Genomic DNA, 16,294 nt, shown 5'->3' on the forward strand with positions numbered 1-16,294 from the left:
TTAATTGAAGGCCTATGACAATTCAGGCATCTGCTGGGTACAGGGACCATGTCAAGGCCACAGTCCTGCCCTCAAGGTACACACAGTCTAACAGGGAAGACAGAAACCAGTGACTGATCTCTACCATACAGGTCCTCACCGGGACAAGGGGAACACAACTGGGGCCGGAACTAAGATATAGATGATAATAATAGAGAAGATTGGATACATTTAAGAGATATTTACAAGATAAAGTTGACAAGACTTGTGACCAACTAAATATAAGACTATGGTGGTCATCTGCTGCTTTTATCTCCCAGGAGTTCTTCCCTCTTCTTCTAGTGCAGGACCCCGCCCACTTCCCTCCTACGTCTTCTACTACAGCAAAGATGTCAGCCAGAGAGAAGAGGCGAGAAAAGGGGGAGAAGGAGGAGGAGGCAAGGGAGAAGAGGCGGAGAAAAGAGGGACTTGACAAGATTATTTGATTTCTTGGAGTTCCCCGGGTGGGCTCTTCCACTGGACTTCTCAGTTCTGTACGTCAATATCCCTCTTAAATTTAAGCTAGTTGAGCCAGGTTTCTGCCACTTGCAAACGAAAAGAGCCTTAACCAACACAAGAGTTAAAGCGAAAAGGAGAGTCAACAATAACTACCAGTTTTCTAGCCTGGTGATTGGTAGGTGGTGGTATCATTCACCGAGACAGGACAGAGGGTAAAGATTAGGTGACAGAGGCAGGAGGGACAGTGAGAAGCTCAGGTTAACTCTGAGACATCTGTGTGACAGCCACGTGAACTACTCACAGAAAAAGACCCACAGAAGAGACCTCAACATATTAACCAATAAGTGGTGAGACTAAACTGCCTTTCCTCCCCAGCTATTCTTTAATTTACAAATTTTCTTTAATGAGATGTATTATTCTATAATGATTATTACAAAAAAATAAACAAAACATGGTATATATGCACGTGCCAAAGTACTAGGACACAGCCAGAAATAAGGAAAACATCATGTGTTTTAAAGCAACCAAAATAGCATAGATTCTCTCTTGCCTTTCAGCAGACCTTTCACTTCTGCTGGAGGGAGGGAAGAATGGTTCATTTCTAGCCACCCACTCGCTCACAGATGCTGGGAAACTTGGGAAGTGAAAAGAGTAAGTGATCAGTAACAACGAGAGAGGTGCAGAATTCCATTTCCAACCTTCTCTCCTTAGCCCCAAATCTTACTGGTCGAGTTCTCATATCAGTAGGCCTATCCTGAGTCACTTTTTACCTCATTCACCGAAACAGAAGTAAAAGATTATTCCCAAAGTCAATAGCTTTCTTTTCATATCTGACCTGCTCTTTCCCACTTGATCATTTCCTAAAACATTCCCTTCAAGTTCCCTTAAAAGGTTTTGAAATTTTTGTCTTCTGTGATAGAAGCAGAAGGACAATAGAAAATTACTTAAACTACTTCTGAAATATCCTGAAAGATATTTGAGGAGAGAGGTAATTCACAGACTCCCTTAATAATGGATTTCAGAGTCAAATTTCACCATAGCTAATCTAAATCCTTTTTTCCCATTTAGTCCCATCTTTTTCTTAGTCTTCAACGGATCTAAAGAACAGCTGGTAACTCCCAATGATGCTTTAAGAAGAGTTGAGTCTACTCTAGTATTTAATCTTAACTGATTTTATAGTTAGTTCCAACCCACCACTTACCTGAAGCTTGATTTCTACAAAAGGCAATGAAAAATTTGACAAGAAAAAGTAATTCCACCAGGGAAGATGAGCAGACACTTAGCACAGGACCAGTAAGGTCGAACATGTCCTAATTATGGAAAACGCCTTAAATGTTAGAAAAAAGCTAACACTTCCGTGTATATTTAGAATTTAAAAGTTTTAAGTGTTTTTTGATATAAAAATAGGTAGAAAGCAAAACAAGTGTTCCTTCAATCCCACTAGAAACTTGTCAGATCAGGAAGGAATTTTGAAAGGGCAGATGGAAAAGTGATTAATTGTTTACTAAAAAAAATACATGGAATTTCCCTCCTCCAGAGCCCAGCCAGCAGGGCTGAGCGAGGCAGGCGGCCCTGGGGAAATGTGCGTAAATGTGCCGAGGCTTCGCCTAGCTCCCGAGCCCCGAGCCCCTGCCTTCTCCCAGTTCTGCTCAGAGACATTTCAACTCCGTTCTTTTCCGAGGCTCTCCTCCCCCATCTCCAGAGCAGCAGCCCTGCATCACATTGAGTTTAAAATAAAGAAATGCTTTTCCTAAAGAATTTGCACACAAATAATCTCATTACCCCAGTGCTTAGGTTTATACAGCAGACGTCTTCTGCCAGGAAAAAAAAAAAGCACTCTAGACTCACTCACATGGAACAGCTGCGAGGAGAGAAATGGTATTTAATTCATTGTGAAATATTCAACAATGGCTACACTGCACTTTTAAAAGCCTTTTGATAGTAAAACCCGCAGAGAACAGCCCATCCTGTGTGCTGAAAAGCAGCTTCCCCACAATTAGTCTCTCTATTCAGAGGTCTGAGAAGTCTGTGTAAACTTCAGCACGTGCTATGTACACTGTGGACGGCTTCAAGGGTATAACCTTTCAGAAACTTCTTCGGGTTTAGTCTGGCTCAGTGACTGTCTGCTCGCAGAGCTAGATAGCGGAAGAGGAGTAAGGGCACAAAGGAAGTGCAATACTTACGTGACAGACCCTAAGTGAATGCCCAGCAAAGGAAAACCAATCTCAGAAGCAGCCTTGCAGAATATTGAGCTCCTTCCTACCCTTGAATAACCAATGTTGGACCAAGTTGGCCCAGAGGCTCATTTCCCCTATATGTCACCTCTGTAAGAATTCCATGGGTCTCTAGTTTGTGGGAAAGCTAGGAAAGCTTATATTCTCTTATCCTAGAGGCAGGACATTGCCACTAAGGATGAGGCAACAAAGACAAAAAAATGTTTGGGCAGGCAAAGTCTGTCTAATAGTTAAGAGCATCAGTTTAGGGGTAAGATCCCAGTGTAATGGGCCCTCTCCCACCTCCCAGAATCAGACTTAGACTTCTTTGGGGAAGAAACTTGACCTCTCCGAGCTTCATTATTCTCATCTGTAAAATGGGAATAATACCACCCTCACAGGAATATTGTAAGGGTAAAAGAGACCACATATGTGTGATCCTTAGCATATAAAAGTATTTAATGAATGGCAATTTCTGTACCTCTCAAGCTGTTCTAGAAAGAAAGCCAGCTTTCTGTTGACTTTCTACAATAAGATTATTTAAAATTGAACAAGAATGGGATATGAACTATTTTTACTCTATATTCTTAATTTTTTCATTCCTCAGTAAAGAAACAACAAGAAATAGAGACAAGCACAGATATCTAACTGGAAATTCTGAGGGGTCTGAACCATGCTGAAGAAAACCCACTAACAGTCAAACAATCTTGGCATCATGATAGGTTGGTTTGTTGTTCAGGAACCTTAAACTCATATTTTTCAAAGCACAAGGTACTGATGAAATGCCTGAATAGTTCAGGTATGGTTGAAGCAAACACAACAACTTTTCTATTATTTCAGTCTTTACTCAACTCTCCAGGAACAGCCCACAGGCATTTCAGCCACTTTCGTTATAAAACCCACTATTCAAGCTATGAGTGTTGAATGGGATGCTAGCCTTGCTCAGTTAAGAACGTCCATCTGTACTGACCAAAGAAGGAAATGCAAGGACGTCACTGGGCAGTTCAAAGTAGCTGACCCAGGGTGGGGTGATCTCTCTCGCCAGATCTCAGACTTCTGAAAATGGTCTTTACTTGTCTAAGCTAATTTGTGGCAGGAGATATAACAGTAAATGGTTCTAAGAGAAGCCAAAGATCAGAAAGGAGGGCTAACGGCCCAAAGTCAGAGGCAGTTGGCTGGGAGTCTGCAGCGTCTGAGGTTTCTGGGCCATGGTTGTTTCTGTATATATTCTTGGAGGGGGATTTCTGTCCCCTTCTGAGGCACTGTTTCTCTCGCTCATTTTCCCCCTTGCATGAGACAGCAATGCTGGGGAAAATCTATCACGCACTGGAAAGTCTGTGAGAAGCAGGTTACAGCGTGACTCTCCCAGGCGCTCTGAAGTAGAGGGACGGGCTCTGCCCCATCCCCACCTCACAGGAGAAAGGCCACAGGTCCAGAAGCTTCCTAGGTGTTTGGAGAGATCATTCTCAGGAGCATGAAATAAAAAGAGACGTGGGAAAAGGAAAAGGAGAGATGTGGCTGGACTTTAGGGAAAGCTTCAATGCCCAACGTCTCTGAGACAATGGGATGGAAACAGCCTGCAGATTTAAATACACTCTCTTGAGACTGGCCAGAGGGGCCAGTAGAGATTGATAGGAAGGAAGCTTATACCAGGGAATTCAATCCAGTTTAACAAAATATGCTTGGCATGCTCTCTAAATACAACACGCTAAGTGCTGTAGGGGTACAAAGGCACCTTTCCCCTTGGGGCAAGTTCATAACCTCTTGGGAGTCTCAGACCACTTTGAGAATCAGAGGAAAGCTACAGACCCTTAGAGAGATTCTTGCACACAGATTCAGAAGGATCACACATTTCTGAAACTCATCAGGATCAGGCACCCCCACTCTATGAGAATCTGCAGGTCTAAAACTTGGCAGAAAGTTGTCAGGGTTGATAAAAAAAAAAAGTATGAAGCAGGTAAGAAATCAAATGACAACTGCAAAGGCCACTAGAACCCTGGTTCCGTGGATATTTAAATCACTGGTCTCTCTGTTTCTCAAGCACCACTCCAGCAAGTCTGAGGAGGCCTGGAAAAGACTGGGAAAACAACTTCAGGAATTGGTAACTTCGTTTTTTGGTTTTTTAATGCCACCTGCAAGGATGAGCAGAGTTCCCTAAGGTCTGCGTTCTTAAATAGTAAGAAAGTCTGGGAGAATCAAGTGTTTCTTCCGAGGTCGTCAGTGACTCCGACTGGGATGTTCAAGAATGAAGTGGGGAAAGCATACCCCTATTTAAAAAGTAGTGATGTGGGGGAGGAGATGGTCAACTCACATGATGATGGGGCTCTGAACTGAAAGTTGATGGGGCCACTCACACTGGCTGCCTCAGAAACAGCCAAAGGTTGCCCTATACATCAATAAAAAAGTAATTTCTCTCAGAGTGCAATTAGGTCTCATGTTTGACCTATGACCTTTGGCCCATGAGATATTTATGCTCTCTAGACAGGCAGCGAGGGGGCAAGAGAGTGAAGATGGAAGCTGAAGGCATTTAATAGGGAAAGGAAGGAAGGAAGGAAAGAAGGAAGGAGGGAGGAACCTGATCTGTTTAAAGTAACCTATGAAATCATGAATGGAGAGCCATGCTGTGGTGTTTGCCATTTCCACATTTTGTTCCTCACCATAATTCTGCGAGGTGGGCTATTATATTACATACAGGAAACTGAGGCTCAGAATGGGTCAGTGATTTGGCCATGGTTGCAGAGCTAGTAGGTGGCAGGGCTAAAACCTTGGCCCAAACCAGACTCACAAAACCCTCTTGCTCATTTCTAAACAGTGACAACCCACACGTGTGCTCTGGGCAGTGCGTTACGCTCCCTTACCTATCTCTCTATCTCCCCGACCTATCTAGAACTCCCGCCAACCTCTTGCAAAACAGAATCTAAGTCCAGAATCTCTTCTGTTCCAACCGTCTCTTTCTAAAGCCCAGCTTGGGGCAGATGTGCTACCACAGGCTGAATGGGAGGCATTCAGGCCCTGGCAGTTCCCTCCTCTCTCGTCTCCTCCCGGCGTGGACCTGGATTTAACTTTCGTCCTCGCGCGCCCTCCCTCTGGGCTGGCTCTGCCCGCGCCCCGGGCGTTGCTGGCAGCGCCGGGGTTAACCGGCCAGCCCTGCGGAGCAATGATTTCTGTTTTATTTCAGCAGGGGAAGTGTGTGCCTGCCTGATTAGCCTGATGGTTTCCTCTTTTCCCATAACCTCCAGACCCCCATGGCCCAAGTGTTTACTCTCTGAAATAAAAAATCTGCTGGTGTTTTTCTTTTTGTGTGCTCGTGTATTTTGGGAGGATTGCAGAGGAGGAAGGCGGGGTAGGGGTTAGGGACGCGGAGGCTGGGGGAGGGAGCGAGACGCCTCCCCTCAGGCCCTCCCCCACCGAGCCTCTTCCAGCTGCAGGCTCCGGGCTGAGACCCCTGGCTGCAGTGCAAGAAAGAAACTTATTAATGAGGGAGTTGGGTCTCCTGCTTCAGCAGCTATAAACACAACGAACATCTGGAGGGAGAGTAAGAGTCCCTCGGCGGCCAGACGCTGAGAAAAACAGGCTGTCTCTGCGCATCCATCCCCCACCCTGCACGGTCTCACACAGCCCCCTCCCCTCCGCCGGACTCCAGCTCCCACACCATCCGCCCGCCCGAAGGTTTCCATTCACAGAGTGGAGCAGCGCCTGGCCCGCCGCGGGTGAGCCAGGCGGGGGCTGACGCCAGGCGCTGCATCTCCCGTCCCCAGCTCCGCTCTAGGAGTGCCAGAAGGGGGGTCAAACTGCCTGAATCGAGCAAGAACTCGGTGCCCCAGGGACCTTTTCCCAATTCGGACCGAATATTTGCGGTTTGAAAAAGTTAGGAGAACTTTTTTCTCCCCAGGCCCTTGGGACTTCCAGTGCAATGCTGTTACTTCCTAGGATTTTTGAGAAGCAGCGAATCGGAGGAGAGCCAACAGAATGCTCGCGTTCTAATTGTAACTCCGCCATCCGTGGCCGCGGATTCTTCCTCTGGGTTACCTTTCTTCCCAAAGACCTACAGAGGCGATTTACGTTTGCACCGGCCTCTACAACCCTCACTGCCCCGGGCTGCTTGAGTCACTACAGACACAGGTCTCTGGTCCGCACCAGGCTCCCTTCTCCTTTCCCTGGTAGAACGAAGCACAGTGAAGGGTAAAGTTGGCAGGTGTCAGAAAATTAGCCTTGGGCAGGATGAGGGTGGGCAGGACTCTTTGACAAAGGTGGGACATCTAGTTTCTTTGGCTCACTTAAATTCACACTCCCATCATGCTGAAAAGAAAAACAGGGAAGGTGGCGTTTACTGATCACCTGCTATAGACATGACCTTTTAAGTAGACTCCCCCATTTAGTGGGCACAAGAAGTCTTTGAAATAAGTGTGAGTATCCCACCCACCTGGTAAAGGTAAGGGCACAAGATCCCAAGCAAATTCTTGCTCTTCCCACCACACCACACTAAACCCTTTGCTTGGACTCAATATCTTTCAGCTTATACTCAAAAACTTATCCTGAAAGTTCCTGTAATCTGAATATGAAATAGCACAGGCTGGAAGGCTACCACGGGAGAAGCAGGTAGGAATAGAAAGGGTGAGGTAATGTGACATTGGTCAATAGGAGCAAATTCAGTCCATAGCTAGAGAACTATCCTTCACTTATCAGAAGAACAAAATGATCTAGCAAGCATGTAGAATAGATTTTTGCATATGGATTCTCTTTCTAATATACTCCTTGGACAAGCAGATCTGCTGCTCTCTCCTCCAGGGTTTCCTCCTTGAAACCTGTGGTCCTCCCGGAGATGGGATGCTGGTGGGGAGAGGATGTCTCTGCATCAAGCTTCCCTCAGTGCTGTCCCCTGGAAGTAGCTTATCAGGGCAGCTGGGCCCCAACCACAGCCTTCTGTGAAAGGCTAAAACCTGAGACAAGATCACAGCCTCCTCCTTCCCGAGCACCACAACTACCAAGTCAGAATCTGACAGGGTCAAAATTTTCCCTGAAAGGAACAGTCCACGTTACATCCCAGAAACAGACACACACACACACACACAGGATCAGAACTGTTTCGAAGAACAAAGACCCTGAAACAGGACCTCTAGAAAAGGAAAACACACCCTGAATGAGGAAAGAACAGATATGTGCAGCAGATAGAGTTTAAAATACTGTTTTTTAAAACCACAGGGCCATCTGAGATGGTCAGTTGAAGGAACAAACCTGCTATGAGAATAAACATTTCAGAGCAAGGTGAATCTCCATTTAACAAGTTTGTCTGGCTTTCCCTCAATGTTCTCAACACTTAAAAGCCAAATTGGAGGCATCTGTTTTTCCTGCTGAAACTTCCCACCTGGTTGTCAATAGGCCCTTTCCAAACAGCGGCCCAGGTTTGATCTCTCCCAGCCGCCTGGCCGTCTGAGAAAGCCCCGGGAGAGACCGTGAACTCAGACTCGCAATATATCTCCCACTTGAACTTCCAAAGTTTATTTGGGAAAGACATTCTTTAGTTTTATCATTTTACTAGTAACTTTATTTTAGAAATTTTAAATAGTGACATCCGAAGACAGACACTTACATTGACAACATTTATGTCATAAGTAAGTGTAATGCTTCTTATTGGAACCATTTCTTCCATCAAGTAAATGTAGCCCACATACGCACTTGAATAAACGCTGCTTAGAGACAAGGAATGAGTCTTCTCCTTTCTCACACATCTTCTCTGGTTCCAGAATGTGGTGCTGGCCACCGAAAGTGTTCATGCAATCAACGGGTCACTTTCTGACTCAATGACACCCAGATGTTCGTTCTTGGACTCTCGGGCACTTCAGGACGAGTTCTAATAGCAAACATTGGTATCATGCTTGCTAAGTGATGGGACTGCTTTAAACTTTACTTGTGTTAACTTAGCGGTTCTCAAAGTGTGATCTCTGGACCAGCAGCAGCACCACCTGAGAACTTGTGGGAAATGCAAATTCTTGAGCCTTAACCTAGACTCACTGAGTCAGAAACCCTGGGGATAGAACCCCACAACCTGTATTTTAACAAGCCCTCCAGGTGATTCTGACACACTTTGAGAACCAGTGGTTTAGATGAGGAAATACAGAAATTAAGTAAGTTGCCTGCAGTTGCATAGTTAGGAAGAACTGATGTGCAAACCCAAGCTATCTGGTTCCAGAGTCTGGACTCTTTACCATTGTACCATAAACCGCCTCTCTCATGAAGAATGAGAAGTGGAGGGTGAGCTGTGAATGTAGGCAGATGAGGTTTTACTGTGGTCAATGACCAAAAGCATACCAAATTGCACTATACAAGAAAAAAGCATTGTCTCGCTTCTCAAATCAAGGACCATGGTAATGGGACCATAGGTTCATTCCCATGAGGTTAGGTTGAGTTTACTCTGTTCTGTAGGTACAGACTGCTTTCCAGCTCTAAGAACTATTTTGCAAAAGTGAACTTTGGTCCCAACATCACATCCCTAAGTCTGGCTGATTCAAGACAAATCAATCCCTGAAATGAAAATTAATTTGATAGCATATCACTCTGAAAGGGTGTCAAAAAAGCATCATATTTTCTGATACAACTATTGTCATTCATGATCATCATAACTATGATGTTAAAATCAAATATGAACAGCTGTCAGTTGACAGGACCGACTGTGGTTTTGTGGCCTGGGTGCACAGTTGGGTCTCTGATGTCAGTTTTCTAGCCGCCAGTGGAAAACAGGCATTGCATGACTCCAGCTGGGTCTGGGCACCAGTCTGAGCTCACTGCCTCTATCTAAAATCGGTTTGTCATCTACTTTATCCCTTCAATGGGGCTGTAGGTAGGAACTAGTTATAATAGTTAATAGCAGTGAAGTGTTAGTGTGTTCTGAGAGACACGGAGTGAGAGATTGACATAAAAAAAATGATTCGTGCTATGATGATTGAAAGAAAGGGCTGAGGTTGGGGGACAGAATAGAGGAAGGGAACAAAGAGGAGGCGGGGTCAGCGGGTTCCACTCCAGTCAGACTATAAACAGTAACAGACATTTCAGCCATGTCTTGTGTAAGGGGCTCCATTGATTCACAAGGCTCCCGACAGAGGGATGACGAGAAGCTAAGACAGAAAGGGCCCATTCATGCATGCAGAACACCAGCTCTCCATCCCCATTGGCTCTCGCTAATGGCTCCAGGCTGATAAGGAGGAGGGGGAAGAGGCGGATGGGAGGAGGAGGTAGAAATGAAAGAAAATGATGACTACAAGATTGTCATGAAGAAATGTACAGCTGCACAGGCAATTGCATGCAAATGTGGCTTCCCTTTTTAGCTGTATAGTTAATGTCCTCAGATTCATCTCTTTCTCTTTCATGTCATCTTCCCCTCTGCTTCTTGCCTTGTCTTTTACTGGGCTCCCCTTTTTCTCCCTTCCCATTCATCTTTTATTTTCTCTTCCCGGTATTCACCACCTCTCTACTAAGATCCACTTATATTTCCCATCCATTTCCAAACATCTCTTCTTTCTTCCTCAGAACATCTTTCACCAGCTTTTCTGTCCAACCGATTCTCAACTTGTCTTGGTTACTAAGTATTCTCTCCCACTCACCTGGTAAAGCTCTCTCCATTCATGGTTTCTCTCAGCTTTATTCTCTCCTGCCCCCTCCATCCCTCCACTCCTTTCCTCCGTCTCAGCCTCTGCCCCTTTGTGAAGAGGAACAACATTCAGACAAATGGGCCTAATGGTTCTTCGAAGGCCCCTCCTGTTGGGTATTCCAGTCACTGACAGATGTGTAGTCCTTGGAAAAGAAGTTCATTCATCCCTTCTGAGAGCACAAACGTGAGACGGGAGCGGGGGTGGGGAGTGGCCATGAGACGGAGGACGGGAAGGAAACTGAAGTTATAAATAGGATAAAAGAAGATGAAAAAAATGCAGAGTATTTTTTTTCTCTCTTTCTTCTTACTCAACACATCTCCAAGGAAATGTGCTGCAGCTGGAGAAATCATTGGTTGGTCCGTGTCTTCATCTCCCTTCCCTATAACCCCAAGATCTCCTTCCAGAGAACACCCATCACTGGGGAAGGCTGGACCACAGCCCAGAAATAATCATTGCAACTCCTTCATCTGGACAGCCCAAAAGACGAAGGAGGGGCTGGAAAAGCTCAGGGTTCTTGCCGGATACTTCCATCAGAGGAAGCCTAGGATGGAAGGAACTACAGACACCACATTTCCCACCAAGGCACCACTCCCTCATGGAGGCTTTCTAGCATTTCTGAGCTATAGTTGAGGGCAACCTAGGTCATTTTAGGACTGGTTATTATATGCCCCCATCTTCCCATCCTACCTAAAAGCCACTAGTCTGGGTGACCCCAGCTTCCTTCTTCTTGCAACAATAAAGTACACTGTGGGAAGAAGACTACGTCATCCTTGCATCCTTGCATATTAAAGCAGCTTCATCCTGAGAGGCTCTTCACAGACACTGTCCCACTGGCCCTGAAGTAAAACCTCTTTTGCTTTTGAGAACATTGACAAGGAGGAGAATGAAAGATCATCTTCACCTGGGTATTTACATACTTCTCAGCTAAAAAAGAGAAGGACTATGTCTTTTTGCTATGAAGAAGAGCCATTCTGATCTTGAGATGATGGGCGAGTGTGGAGATGACCTCAGCTATTAAGATGTAACTTGTAGGAAGCAGAAGCACCACCCAGAGATGAAGTGTTAAGTCAAGGTAGCTTTAATCTCTGTGGCATTGGGAGGTATAAGACTTAAGCCTGGTAGCATTAATAGGATTCAAGAATTGTACAAAATAGACGTAACCATTTTTGTCTTTTGCTTATACAAATAAAATCTATTTTGTTTAGAATTCTAAAGAATCCCCTTTTTCATCTCTTAAAATTTTAAGTCCTTAAGTCTAACCTGTGAACAGGTGCAAAGTCCTCCCTACCTCCTCATGAAATGGGTAGACAGCCAACACATATCTGTTTATGCTGGAGGAACTGAGATACCAAGCAGAAAGTGACAGCACAAATGTTATTATGTCTGAAATCCAGGGTGGTGCCAAAGATACCTCAAAGATCAATGGCTACTGAGTCAAGAGATTATGGAACACAGGAATTGATATCATTCTACCCTGTAGAAGAACCAAGCAACTGGAAAGCAACTCCCATGCCTTCCTCCCCAATGCCCACCAAGGGCCACAGCATCTTGTTCTGTGTCTGTCTGTGTATTTCTGGTCAAAGAGAAAACATGGACAACAAAGCAAACATTATTTTATTTCTCCACTATTATAACAGTATTTTATCACAGAGTTTTGTGGTGTAAAGAGACACCGAACAAAAAAATTGCACTTAAGTTAGTTTCCAGTGGCTTTCTCCCTATATAATTCCTCAGAATTACATATTTTCCATATGCAAGAGTAATGAAATTTCTTATACTAAGAATTCATTCTGGGAAGAAACACAGATTTTTAACTGGCTTTTTGGTATTTCGATGTATTATCATAACCTGGTCTCATGAAAAATTGAATTTAATATCTGAATCAATCATTTCAGTATCCCCAAATTCAAGCGTTACGTTTTGCATTAAAAATAAACAAAAAGCTTAGCAGGTAAACAAAGTCTAAGAAACACAGTGACTCCTGCAAATTAGAATGGGGGTGAAGACTTTGAACTTCTCAGGTCCTCAGGAGAGTGGATCCATTAGGGTTCTCTGGACTATGACTCCTGTTCACCAGAGGGCAGCACTGTGACCAGCAAGTCAAAGAGTGAAGGGAATGCTGCGAGGAGGAGAGGAGCTTCCGTGAAGAAGAGCTGGGGAGCAGGAGAAAGGGGATAGAGGAGAAAGAAGCCAGATGCAGGTGGGCATGGATGGACAGAGAGGTAGAGAATAATGGAAAGAAAAGATGAATGAAAGAAATTATGTTCTGTTAAGAAGGCTGACTAATTCACACATCCTCTGTTTATCCAGTTCATACTTTATGACTGTAAAACTTCTAGGCCCTTAGTCAACAGCCAAGCTGAAGTGGATAAGTCTCAGGAAATGCACAGTAGACAGAACTATTTAGAAAATGAAGACCTAAAGCAACCTCTCTTGGGCCCATTCCTAGAGTTTAGTCTTCCTGTCATTGGAGAATAAAGTCACTCAATATTATTGAGAGGGTCTGGGACTTTCCATTAGAGAACAATAGCATCCCGTACCCACGTAAGTCATGGCAGCTGTTATTTCAAAGAATGCAGCCCTCATCAAATTTCCATTGTCCTTCAACTCTATCCTCATTCTCAGCCCTTGTTTATGTTCCTACCTGAGCCACAGTGTTCGAGACCAGTGGGAACTTCTTGAGTGGCCATCTCATCCCAGAAGGGGTAGCAAGCTCTTTGCGGGTAATAATTGGACTGGAAATCACAGGCCATTCGAGGAGCTTCGTAAGAGTTGATAGGTCCCTGCCTCTGTGACCAGAAAAAAAAGAAAACTTATTAAGAAGGAAATCTCTATATTTTTTTTATTGAGTTATTGATAGGTTACAATCTTGTGAAATTTCAATTGTACATTAATGTTTGTCAGTCATGTTGTAGGTGCACCATTTCACCCTTTGTGCCCACCCCCCACCCCACCTTTTCCCTGGTATCCACTAAACTGTTCTTAGTCCGTAATTTTACATTCCTCATATGAGTGGAGTCATACACAGATTATCTTTCTCTCGCTGGCTTATTTCACTTAACATAATTCTCTCAAGGTCCATCCATGTTATTGCAAATGGAATGATTTTGTTCTGTTTTGCAGCTGAGTAGTATTCCATTGTATATATGTACCACATCTTCTTTATCCATTCGTCTGTTGATGGGCACTTAGGTTGCTTCCACGTCTTGGCTATTGTAAACAGTGCTGCAATAAACATTGGGGTGCATAGGACTTTTGGGATTGCTGACTTCAAGCTCTTTGGATAAATACCCAGTAGTGGGATGGGTGGATCGTATGGTAGTTCTATTTTTAATTTTTTGAGGAATCTCCATACTGTTTTCCATAGTGGCTGCACCAGTTTGCATTCCCACCAGCAGTGTATGGGAAATCTCTATATTTTAACCCTAATGTAACAAGGACTTTATATCATCCAACCACATACAAATAGGGATCATCTATAGATGATAACAGAATAGGACCAACTATTGATCACCCTCCCCCCTCTAAAAAAAAGACACAGGGAATGAGAAGGGCCCCAGCTTAGACTCCGCATACACTTTATTTTCATCCACTTCTTCAAGCATCTGAGGACTACCTTTACTAATTTTCAAATAAGGATCCATGGTTAACAACAAGGCTGAATCTTGGTCACCTTTTATACAATCCTGCCTTTTGGTTTTTTATGTTATCTTACTCTGTAAAAATACCATGAAAGGAGATACTTAGAAGACATTCCAATATCATAGAACCGATAGGTGACAAATGCCAAGGAAAAGCAAAGAATGGACCTATGTAGCAAAAATCGCTCATTTTTAGTTAATCAGTGTGCATAGGTTTTAAAGATGTTGATTGCTAGACAGGAATTTTCAGTTTCCCCCAACGTTTGGGGACTTGTGCCACTGTCTCATCAGTTTTATGAAGTCCGATAAATATATCATCCACCCAGTACTCTCCAAGGAAGACCAATGTGCTATGTGGGAGGTGATGCTTTGCAAGGAATAGGGAGGCTTATTCCTTGAAGCCAAGGATATATGGATTCAAATCCTGCTTCCACCACTTACTAATAGGAGGCCTGGGCCTGTTCCTCTATTTAAACCTCAGTTTACTCAATTGTAAGATGGGAATAATAATGCCTACCTCATAAAGTAGGAGGATTCAGTGAAATAATACGTGTAAGAAAATTATATAGAAAGCAAAATAAAACATAAAATGCATATAATAAAATTATGTATTATATGAAATGCATGTAATAAATAGTGTATGTGAAGCCTAATATAAGGGAAGTATTACTTTCATATAAGAGACCCTTAACATTCCTGGGATTGGACAAAAGAGTTAAAAATTACACAACAAAAGGAGAAGCAGCAGATTTATGGAAAGAAGATTTCCTGAGAATAGGAGTGTAATCTACACTGACCCCTCCGCAACTTTCTTTTTGCTTTTTTATTCTTTCTCTCTTCTCTTATGGTCCGTCCACCTTCATAAAAACCCCAATTAAGAAAACCAAACTCTGTTAGAATTTGATGTGATTAAATCTATTGATGTTAAGGTGCTAATTAATAAGTGTCACTGCTCAGCTAATATTCTCATCCCTAAAGAGTAGCTCGCCAACCCCCAGTAAGATCCTCTAATTGGAGAACCTCTTATGCCTTCTCTCCCCTCGAGCTGTAGTACAAGAACTCAGCACAGTTACACTAGATTCAATTATTCACTATCTACACTCTCTTCCCCATTTTGCAGTTGTCCATTCACTTAAGCTCAGTAAAAATAACAGAAGAGAGTATATTGCCACAGAGAAAAATGAAAATCAAACCCAAAATATAGAAGGTTTTATGCACATTAATTGGACCAAATTTCGCATAATATTCATAAAATCATTCAAACTAGGGCTGGGTGAAGTTTACTTTGGGGTGTTCATCTCTCAACTGGGCTAAAGGTCCTGAGAATGTAATGACACCCTTGGGACTGAATGGAGTTGCCTTGAGTTGTATGTCGGAGGCTAACATCCTTGGCCTCCTGGTGAGAACCAGAAGAACACAAACAGGCGATGGCAATTCTGCTGGCTACTCGTGTTTGAGATTTAGGGAATCATCAGCAAGAACTCTCTATTGAGCTTCAGTCTGAAAATGTTTCCTGAATTCTGACTTAGAGCCGTTTTGCTGACGTTTTTTAACACTGTAAGCTCCTGAAGCAACTACATTAAGGTTTTCTTTTGCATCCTCCAGGATACGTAGGTCTTCAACAATACTTTGAATCAATCTGAAACACATTTCCTAGACTAGCTGCGTGCTCTCAATGTCTAGCCCCAGCTTTTCATATTTCTCCAGAGTCTTTCTCAAAATTCAATGTCAAGTATCAGAGCTGTAGGAATAACGTCTTGAGCAAGGATGTTTTGATTCTAAATGGTATAAAGGAGAACTCTAAGCTGCCCGACCCTGTCTTCTTTTGGGACAGTGTGTGCATAGTTTCCCTGAACCAGATCCTCGTAAGATGGCAGTAGGCAGCAAAGGCAGGATTCTTAGGCAGTGGGTAGTTTGTTACAGGCCTTGCTAGGGTGGTGGGAAGCTGAGGAGACATTGATTTCAGGTTTAAAGTTTAGGCTTTCTCTGCTAAGGAAAGGCCATTGAAGACCAAGTGTAGTGTGCAAACAGGTGTTGAAGGAAAACGATCTGGAAGTAATGTGCAGGGGAGAGACGGAGGGCAGAAGGAGTAGTTAGTGGGTTAGGGACAAAGCAGTGAGGTTCCAGACCTAGGCAATGACACATAGCCCTAGAGTGAGTCAACTCACAGCCTATGAGTAACAGCCTCACACAGCAGCAGCCTGAGCTTACATGGTTGGCTTTTCTCGTAAAGTCTCTCCTGCCCCCAAACCAGGCTCTTTGTTGTCAGGGCTAATTCATTTATTATTTTATAAGTGGAACACTATTTTTAAGACAT

The 16,294-nt window shown here is 43.7% G+C and overlaps 1 protein-coding gene across 4 annotated transcripts in view; it reads right to left on the reverse strand.

Annotated features, from left to right (window-relative positions):
* ETS1 (ETS proto-oncogene 1, transcription factor) overlaps positions 1–16,294 on the reverse strand; it is a 175,923-nt gene that overhangs the window by 84,324 nt on the left and 75,305 nt on the right. For all 4 annotated transcript variants that reach the window (XM_046685277.1, XM_046685280.1, XM_046685275.1 and 1 more), the window contains exon 3: positions 12,981–13,125. In XM_046685277.1, coding sequence (XP_046541233.1) covers positions 12,981–13,125 — 145 coding nt within the window. The remainder of the gene's footprint in view (positions 1–12,980; positions 13,126–16,294) is intronic.

The sequence above is a fragment of the Equus quagga genome, chromosome 14 (assembly GCF_021613505.1).
Source record: "Equus quagga isolate Etosha38 chromosome 14, UCLA_HA_Equagga_1.0, whole genome shotgun sequence".
Classification (NCBI taxonomy): Eukaryota; Metazoa; Chordata; class Mammalia; order Perissodactyla; family Equidae; genus Equus; species Equus quagga.